Source organism: Lycium ferocissimum, chromosome 12, assembly GCF_029784015.1.
Source record: "Lycium ferocissimum isolate CSIRO_LF1 chromosome 12, AGI_CSIRO_Lferr_CH_V1, whole genome shotgun sequence".
NCBI classification, from domain to species: Eukaryota; Viridiplantae; Streptophyta; class Magnoliopsida; order Solanales; family Solanaceae; genus Lycium; species Lycium ferocissimum.
The window spans coordinates 26,235,296-26,245,703 of record NC_081353.1 but is presented as its reverse complement, the minus strand read 5'-3'; the positions used below and the strand labels follow the sequence as shown (position 1 = coordinate 26,245,703).

General features: G+C 31.8%; 1 protein-coding gene across 1 annotated transcript; it reads left to right on the top strand.

The window, feature by feature from the left end:
- Positions 1 to 5,247: 5,247 nt before the first annotated feature.
- Positions 5,248 to 9,612, top strand: LOC132039785 (uncharacterized). The gene is made up of 4 exons (XM_059430306.1): positions 5,248 to 5,533; positions 6,435 to 6,667; positions 7,854 to 8,396; positions 9,031 to 9,612. The coding sequence occupies exons 3-4, from the start codon at positions 7,870 to 7,872 to the stop codon at positions 9,593 to 9,595; spliced, it is 1,092 nt and encodes a 363-aa protein (XP_059286289.1). The 5' UTR covers positions 5,248 to 5,533; positions 6,435 to 6,667; positions 7,854 to 7,869; the 3' UTR covers positions 9,596 to 9,612.
- Positions 9,613 to 10,408: the final 796 nt, after the last annotated feature.

Sequence of the window (10,408 nt, the reverse complement as noted above, 5' to 3'; positions counted from 1 at the left end):
TGTTTCTGGCCCCAATACATAAGAAATATGTTATATATTTTTTTTAGAACTATATTACCTTAAACAATGGAGTAACACTACAAATATCTAATTAAATGGTGGAAGAGTTAATATTTCAGATAAAACTTGTTAAATTTACAAGTAATTGGATTGAAAGTGGACATTTCAAGTAATTAAAGATTAAATGTAGTTAGTAAAATATTACAAAACTAGAACCAAAATATATCCATAATTGAAAGATCAAAAGCCTTACTCCATCTGTTTCAAAATATTTGTCTTATTTTTTTTTTTTTTGGTCTGTTTAAAAAAAATGTCTTTTTCCTTTTTTGGTAACTCTTTAATTCCAAATTTTCACATGATATATTTAAGATCACAAGATTAAAGTGCATTTTGATACATTCTACACATTTTTAATTTAAAATCATAAGATTTTTATTTTTTATATTTTTTTATATTTCGTGTCAAGTCAAAACTAGACAAACATTTTGAAACGAAGGAGTATTAACCTTAATAATTTTTTATTTTTGGGTACCAAGTTGACTTAATCAAAGGGTTTCATTTTCATCATTATTGCTATCTTTTAGTGCGGGATACGTGGTAATATACTAATGTAAGAAGATTCAACTCTTGGATAATTTAAAACCACTAAAGACAAGATATTCCAGTATGTACTGACTATTCGATGTTTCTGAGGGGCAAAATTGTCCTTTGACAAAAATATCCAAAATGCAAAGTGATGAACCATGTGCATCACCGAACTACTACACGTGCTAACGATGCAAAAGGGTAGGATCTAGTACGTGCAAGTCCATGATACCAAGTGTAACTGCGGCTAAAACAATAACACGTGTCACTCTTTTTTTGTGATTCAATTTTTCATCCCGAGTTTGGAGCACCTTGACCATTGGGCACTTGATAATTGTTGATCAACATTTGATTAACTCTGAGAGTTGCGACAAAATGAATAAGATTTTCTTATTTTTAATTAAAAGTATCGAGTTTGAATCCTGAAATTAAAAAGATTTTGGTAGAAAACACTTCTTTTTTTTAATGGGTCTTAAAACACTTTTTTTTTCAATGGGTCTTACATGATGTGAATTCAAATTAATCGAGGTAAAAGTTTACAAATAACTATTTTTCAGCCCCGTTAATTGGAAAATAGCTATTGTTATGAATTTTTAAAAAGAAGAGAATTTCACTTTAGAATTTTATACTTTTATAATAATGTAGAATAATTCGGGCACAACCAAGCTGATCATGGGAACTGTAGATTTGACGAATCTATATCTACATATAATATAAAGTTAAGCATAGACAAGGTGACGTGGCACCTCTCTATGACCTAGAATGCTATTTATCTTTTTTCTCAAATTTTTGACATTTTTCTTAATTTTTCCTACTTATACGATACACTATAGAAAACCTAAAAATTATTTCTTAATTACATTCTCTGAATTAGTTACCAATAACTATTTCAGTTTAGAAAACCCAAGAGTCATTATCATTAATTTAGTAATTTAATGATAATTTATTATGCAATAAAACAGAATAAATGTATAAATATGGCTCTAAGATCTCCTCCCCTTCCTTCTTGCAGCAGACTTCCACTTCCCATTTATTCATCCAATAAGAAAGATTCGACGCCATCCAGGAGTTAGAAGAACAAGTGGACACTTCTTTTGCTGGGGGTTAGGACTTCCGGTGGAGCAAGTAGATAAAATTATGGGGCATCCCCTTTTTTTGGGTTGATTCAAAATGTATCATATCTATTGTTTAATTTTGGTTGTATTGCAATTTTTTTTTATTGTTGTTGTATCTTTGACAGATTCTTTTTCAACACAATATGGAAAGATTCTAATAAACTTTATGCATGCATGCAGGAAGTACTACTCAAAGAGAGACTGTGTCACAAAGCAGCAAGCTGTCGGAGGTGCCTAAAATTCCAGCAATGAAGATAAAAAGTTGATGTACCATATTATATTCCTAGTTGAATTATTCGGTCATTGAAACTATCATTTTTGAAGTTTTATGAATAAACGTATGGTTATAGGCTGACCAAGAAGATTATTTTCTTTTTCTTTATAGGGCATGAGTTGATGTACTTTAGCACTTTAATTTCTTATATGAGGTGTTTGATGGACGCAATATGTAAGTCTAGCTGAAGTGAATATGGTTTCGTTTTTAGAAAAATCTTAATTATGTTCAACGTGTTATGTTAAAAAACTAAAAGATATTTTTTAATTCTCTTAATTATGCTTAAAAACTAATGACTTTTTGGCCTAAGTCGATTTTTTGTTACAGGAATCTATATCTATCTATATATTATATAATTAAGTTAGGCATTAGAAATGAGATGTGGTATCTCTATTACGCCAAGAAAGTGATTTGATTTTTTTTTCTCATGTTTTTGCCATTTTCTTCTCATTTTTCCAATTAAATTACTCCATATGTCTAATTGTTTATTCCTATCAAAAGGAAGGGTGTAACAGCTTCAACAATCATAATTAAATAATCTCCTTAAATTGTAATGACCGTCTGGTTAAGAACTAACTATTCATATCCATTTTGTCCATATTTTTCAAAGATTTGAGATGAAAATTCTCTTTGCCCATATTTTGTGCAATAAAGGTAATGTAACTACACCAATTCATCTTTCATACATGAATATATATAAAATTGTATTTTTTTTCTTCACATATATACCTACTTATTTTAAGTTATCAAGTTCTTCCATAAATGCTTCGAGGCCTTGTTTCAGCTATATATTAGCATACTTTAACTTATATTCTCATTTTATTGCCTTTTTAAAACGATTATTGATAAGCAGACTTTAATATGCTTTAAATTTCTATATCAAACATGATGAATGTGCATGTACCGATCAATAGAAGAAGTACAAATTTGCATAAGTTCATAAGGCATAAAAATGGATCATGATGTTAATTTTCAAGAAATTTTAACAAGTTTCTAAATAATGCTCTTACTTTTTAGTCATTATGACGGTAAAATTATTTTATATTGTCTTTCTTTCTTTTTTCCTTTTATTTTGTTAATATCAGGTAATTAGGTCCATTTTATATTTCGGAACAAAGAGAGGTACGAGGTTAACAAGCAGGTGTTATATTCCTATTCCCCTTTGTTTTCCTTTTCTTCATATTTTTTTTTCTTTTAAGAAAATCTATTGTTTTATGCTTATTAGCATTTTGGTTCTACTTTTTGTGCATTTATATTGTAAAATTTCATTTCCTTGATAGAAACAAATGTTTTAAACTACATGTAGGCATTAATGTATATACCTTCATTTTACTTATCTACATAATTTTTTTTAATTCAATTTTTATAAGAAAAAATATTTTTAACCACGCGAAGCGTGGACATATTCAATACTAGTAAAAATTGCTCAATTGAATATTTATTTGAATAACCTAACTGTTATAGTTGATAATGTAATTACTCGATTGGTCTTGTTGAAAATCATAAACTAACATATAATTTCACCATACTGGAGTTAAATAAAAAAAATACTTCAATTGTTTCGTTGGGGTTTTTCAAGGTCAAAGCTACCTATTTTGTTAAATGATTTTGGCTTTACTATTTCCTCAAGTTTAATGTGTAACTTTGAAAAGCACAAAATTATGATCATAACTGTTTCAACTTTTACATGTGCTAATAATAAACAATTACAGTACCTTTAATAATAATAATAATTACAGTGCTTTAATTTTTTGTTCCTATTCCAAGCATAGCGTTGAACTTTTTTCTTGCATGAAAGAAGTATAGCTACTCCCTCCTATCCAATAATTATCAGGTTTGTGTTTGCACGCCTTTTAAAAATATTAATTAAAAATATAATTTTAGCCGATTTATCTTTATTCATTCATTCACATCATTTAATATCCTTCATTCTTTCACCGCATTTATCTTTCTCGATGTTTATTAAAGTAGGGAAAGATGAAAAAATAATTAACTATACCTTGCTTTTTCTAAAATGAAAAGTACTCCCTCTGGTCCATTTTACCTATCATATTTTTCTGGGATGCAATATATTAACTAAAAGGGTAATTTGAGAATATTATTTTTATTTTTCTCTTTATCTCAATTTAATACTACTCTCTTTTTCACCACATTAATCACTCTCCGCATTATTGAATAAGCGTAAAGGTGAAAACTAATAGTTAATTATATCTTAATTTTTTAAAATGATAATTATTTAGTCCATCTATTTTTATAAAGACGACAAGTAAAATGGACCGAAGGGAATACTTCCTCCATTCATTTTCTTGAGCCGAAGGTCTATCGGAAACAGCCTCTCTACCTCCCAAGGTCTGCGTACACTACCCTCTCCAGACCCCACTTATGAAAATATACTGGGTATGTTGTATGTTTGACTTGGTACATCCTTAAAAAATATTGTAATTAATAAGATTATAAGTTTACTATATCACCCTTGAATATAATAAAATCAATATTTCGAGAAAAATGATGGAAAATGATTATACCTGGTTGGTAATAAGGGTAAATTAAGAACTAAGTGATAAATTATGTCTTGATTTTTCAAACTGAATAAGTACTCCCTCCGTTCCTTATTACTTGTCCACTTTCCCCTTTACAGCCCCTTTAAGAACTCATAACTGAAAGTGTCTTTTTACTGCATTACCCTTATCTCTCTACAATTAATTACACTCTAATCAATATTGGTTACTTTAAAAAAAAATTAGTGTTAAGGACAAAGTAGGGAAAACTTAATTAATTATATCTTGATTTTGTAAATGAACAAGTATTTTGGGAGGGGTATTTATAGTAATGTGGATAGCTACTATGAGACAGAGGGAGTAAAAATGAACATTTATTTTTAGTTACAGTGGACAAGTAAAAGTAATACTGATGCATCTTTTAACTCTTTCGAACCGTTTATGCGTTAATGAAGTAAAATCATTTATTGTAAAAAAAGAACGACAAGTAAAAGTATATTTTGGACCAGTTATTTTAGGAACCATGACAAATAAAAGGAACCAAACTTTAATTACGTGTCATTTTCATAGTTAGATCTATCTTTAAATTCACATTAAAGTTTTGATGGATCTAAATTCTAATCATTAGTATTATGTTGGAGTTCCAACATCAAAATACAGGTATTATAATTATAAACTATAAATAGATTGCTAAAATCATTTTGATTGGTATAGACTATAGGCCTTATCATAGTAATGCACGTACACAATTCAAACTCTTTTCTTCCATTTTCATTTTTCAAAGCCTCCCTCTTCTCCCCTCCTATGTTGTCACATGCCATTAATGTCCTAAAAGCTTTTCCTCTCTCTTTCCTTTTTTATTTTTTCTTAATATGCAAAACAAAATACAAATATTTTTGCATAATAATAATATATACCAATCTCATATTTCTTTGTAAAAATTATATATAGCCATTGATAACATATATAAAGATCACTATAGGATATATTCATATTGACAATTTGTCCTATAGTTTGGCCCTGAAATCTGGTTATTTCAGTCTCTGCAGCTCCTATTAAAGGTGGGGTCTTTTTATTTATTTACAAAACCATCATTTCTTGTTCATTATGTTCATATTTATTGAATCTTGAAGTTTTTTTTTTTTTTTTTTTTTTTCAGATTTTTATGTTGAGGGGTTTTGTTGGTTTTATTAATTAGTGCTGTAAATGAAGTGGATTTTACAAAAAATTTCAACTTCTGGTAAAATCTGTGTATTACCCTTTAAGCTGTTATGGAAATATTAAGTCTTGAGCTGAAAGGAATTTAATGATATGACAATTTAATAATTTGGACTTATTAAAGACACTTAGTATATTCTGCTGTTTATTGATTTTCTTGGGAAATTGCTGTCTGTATATTCATGTATGGTTGTTTCACTTATTCAACACACCTGGTATATTCTGTTTTTTATTGATTTCTGGAAAAATTGCTGTATTTTCAATATTCATGATGTTTTTTGAGTAGCATTTAGCGGAAATACCCTTATTAACATGTTTCTGGTTAGGATGTTCTGTGTTTTTGCCTCTCAGTTTGTTGTGTTAAAAGATGCTGTTTTTCCATGAAAATCAAGAATGTTGTTTGACAAAATTATCTGTAAGAGGCACGAACCATTTCTTCCGACTCTTTTTCAAATTTGATAAATATTAGTTTTTTTTTGACAATAAATTCGATAAATATTAGTTGATCGTATATTCGATAAATATTAGTTGATCGTATATTTCATTATAGTTCTATGATTCAGAGTATGCATTCCTATTTGATCTCTTTGAATTCCATATTCGAAGTTGCAATCGGATCTTGAAGCTAGAATAGCAGAAAACAAACCAATTTGGTTTAAGAAACTGATGTCTCATTTCTTTCTTTACAAGAACACAAAAGCCTGATTCTTTTTGTTTTTCTTTTTGCTTTGTCACTCACTGCAGGGAAGCATTTGGATGGAATTATTTGCTTGGAACTGCATGCCACAGTTGGACAAATATGCTAATAATACCTTAATGGCTTCTTATTAGAAACTTTTGCAAGCCTCGATATGAGGCAAATGTCGCTATAGAAGGTGACAAAGAGGCTTGAAGATGGATCATATTAGTTCACTTCTTGATAAATTTTGTCTTGATTTTCACATTGGCTCCTCCAAGCTTAAACTTTGGTACTTGTGGTAAGATGCAAATCTCCATTTAATTCTTTATGGGAAAAGAATACAACATAATATTGGTTGCATGTAAAAAATTTCTATGCATAGTGGGAATAAGTTGGAGAACTGAGTACCGTTTACTTCTTCAAGTTCCCGCTGAAATTAGTAACGGATACATAGGGATTGTGTGAACATTTTCTAGTTGGGATACTGTTCTCCTACCCTGGTAGATATGCTTAATCTTGACAGACAAATAAGCTAGTCACAGTGGATATATTGCCCAGATAAATATCAGGTTTCCTCGATTTCTAGCTGTTTCCATACGGCCAATGTCTTGAGTGATGATTTAATAGAAATGTTTGACAACCTTTTTCCCATATTCATATGGCATGATAGGTGTGGTTTATTTATTTGCTATGTCAACACTCAAGAACATTGAAGATTTTTTTTTGTTCTTGGGTATTATGTTATATGTAGTAGATTTCTTCCATTCTTTTGCACCTTGGGGACGCAGCATAAATAAGTTTTGACTTTTGTAGAATTGTGGCAGACTGCCGATGTGATAGGAAGGATTTGAGGGGTTTGTTCCCAACACAAACTATCAGATCAGAGAACAACTTAGATATAGAAAACAAACTATACTAATTAGAGTTTGTCTTTTCGATAAAGCTCAACAGAAAATCTCTTCAGTATCTACTCTGCATTCTTTGTTTAATAGATCTCAATGCATGTGAATTTGTGAGCAATACACATTCATCTGGAGATCTAGTTTCTATTCAATAGATTTGCAAGCATACTACTTTTCTATAAACAGTTATAGACGTCTTTGCTTAAATAAGTTATCATCACTATACATGTGATGTATTATGTATATCTAATCCCAATTTATAAGAATTGCCTGGCTGCACATTTTGTCAATCTTGGCGAGCAAACGCGTGTGTATATGCAGTCCCCTGGTTATTAGATTTCATTATAAGTTGCTCCAAGGACAATTTGTCTAGCAATTATGTAATTTAGCAAATGAATTTTCATTGAAACGTACTATGCTTTGGATATGGACTAGCAAATTGTGAAATCTCTCAGTTCTATTGATTTATCATTGCAAGAGCTTTCTTAAAATATTGAATTCCTTTATGTACTTAAGCTCAGTTACAGAATAAGTAGAGTTCCTTTTTTTTTCCTTTTTCCTAACTCATCTGAAAATGTGCAGACTGTAAAAGTATCGGATGGCCCCAAGGCATCCCCGCCTTATCTCCAGACGGTCTCATGGAAAAGTCATTTTTATCGTGCTCTTGATACTTGTACCGATTTTGCTCTTTGGCATATACCTCCATGGCCATAAAATCTCTTATTTTTTCCGCCCACTTTGGGACGAACCTCCACCTCCGTTCGAGCATTTGCCACATTATTATGCTGAAAATGTTTCTATGGATAATCTTTGTCGTCTACATGGATGGACCCTACGTCCTGAACCACGTCGTGTATTTGATGGGATCATATTCAGCAATGAGCTTGACTTGCTTGAAATAAGGTGGCGCGAGCTCTACCCTTATGTTACAAAATTTGTCATCTTAGAAGCCAACACCACTTTTACCGGACTCCCAAAGCCGTTGTACTTCTCCGACCATCGGGAACGATTTGCATTTGCTAAGGATAAGATTGTACATGGTGTATTTCCTGGCCGTATTGCGTCCCCTGAGGTCCACGAAGATCCCTTTAAACTAGAAGGACAACAGCGCATCGCCATGAACAGGTTAGTAGGGAGTGTCAAATGGGTGTGTTAGGCTAAATTTTGGCAGGTTAAAATGGGCTGAGTTAATAAATAACCCGCCCAAAAGTTACTTGGGCTGAAATGGGTAAAAAGCGTGTTATAACCCAACTTGCCCTGTTCTAAGTTTTAATTTCGTTGTTTGTTCTTTTGTAATTCTTTAGTACCTTATAAAACTATTTTGTTTCTTTATTATGGCTAGATATAACATACCAAATAAGAAAATATCTTTTTGAAAATATTTTGACTAGATTTCTTATGAATCAATTTGGGCTAAATAACCCGCCAAAAAGTTACTTGGACTGAAATGGATAAAAAGCGGGTCCTAACCGAACCTGCCCTATTCTTACTATCTTTTAATTTCTTTGTTTGTTCTTTTATAATTCTTTAGAACCTTATAGAACTATTTTGTTTCTTTATTATGGCTATAAATAACATACCAAATAAAAAAAAAAATCTTTTTGAAGATATTTTGACAAGATTTCTCATGGATCAATTTGCTACATATCAGCCCAATTTTTGATGGGCTGAGCTAAGAAATGGGCAGGTCAATGATCAGCCCAAACTTGGACGGGTGGGTGGGTTATGTTTTCATGGACTAATTTTGCCACCTCTACAGGTTACTTCATGCTGCTGGTATCTTTGAAGATGACCTCCTCATTATGTCAGACACCGATGAAATCCCGAGCCACCACACTATTAAACTTCTTCAGTGGTGCGAAGGGGTGCCTCCCGTGCTACATCTTGAGCTTAGGCATTACATGTACTCCTTTGAGTTCCCTGTCGACTATAGTAGCTGGCGTGCCACTGTTCACATTTACAACAGGTGGACTAAGTATAGACATTCCCGCCAAACGGATCTTATACTTTCTGATGCTGGTTGGCATTGTAGCTTTTGCTTTCGGCATCTGCAAGATTTTGTATTCAAAATGACTGGTTACAGTCACGCAGACAGAGTTCGACGTAAAAACTTTTTAGAGTATTCTAGGATTCAGAAGATGATATGTGAGGGAGCTGATCTTTATGACATGTTACCTGAGGAATATTCTTTTCAAGAATTGATCAAGAAAATGGGATCAATACCTCGCTCAGCATCTGCAGTTCACCTTCCAACATACGTCATTGAAAATGCAGATAAGTTTCGGTTCCTTCTCCCAGGAGGTTGTCAGCGATCAACGCGATGATTCTCTTCATTTGTCAATTTTTTTTTCTCTTTTCTTGATTTTTGCCCCAAGATAGGCCTGCCACAGTCTCACACGGTAACTTATTCGTCTTGCTTCAACTTGCTAGTTTTAGACCTCAGCTAGTTTATGTTATCAGTTGATTTTTGTGTAATGAGAAAAATAGGTTCTTACATTTGCAATATATGTAATACACATTTTACATCAAATGCTTGTCAAATGAAAGCATTTTTCTTGCTAAGTGCTCTAGCTTTGTGTTAGTGGATCCACATTTGGTTTTGCCAGTTCTGAAAATATTAGAAAAAAAAACTAGTAAAGCCCTGTTTGGATGATAAAATAAAGTACTTTCAAGGTGCATAGTGTGCCTAAAGATCTCGAAAAGTTGTGGCAACAAATGGAGAAAAAAGAAAAAAGGGAAACTCAACAAATGACTAAAAGAAAGAAAAGGGAAAGAATAACAAAGTGTCTGTAAGATTCTCCAGAAAAAGAGGTGAACATTTTCCCTTCCCTTTAAAGTGAACACAGATTAAATTGGTTTTATCCTTAAATTGGTGATCCTTTTTTAACATGTAACTATGGGACTAGTGGAAGATGAGTTGTTTTCAAACGCGCGCAAACACACACTCTGTACGTCTATTTCTTAAAAAATACTGATATACGAAGTTTGTACCGATTATCACGAAGGAATAATGCATGCAATGACACAACAAATAACATTATTTGCGGTAAAATCCTTGATCCACAGCCCACGGTAGGTGATCGTATATCGAAAGAATGTTTGGTCAGTTGAGCACCTTTGCTGGAATTTTATACTTT

Excerpts from the sequence above, each read along its gene's own strand:
- LOC132039785 (XM_059430306.1), top strand. The coding sequence starts at position 7,870 with ATGGCCCCAAGGCATCCCCGCCTTATCTCCAGACGGTCTCATGGAAAA. Across the intron at positions 8,397-9,030 it reads CAGCGCATCGCCATGAACAG|GTTACTTCATGCTGCTGGTA; the intron begins GTTAGTAGGGAG and ends CCACCTCTACAG.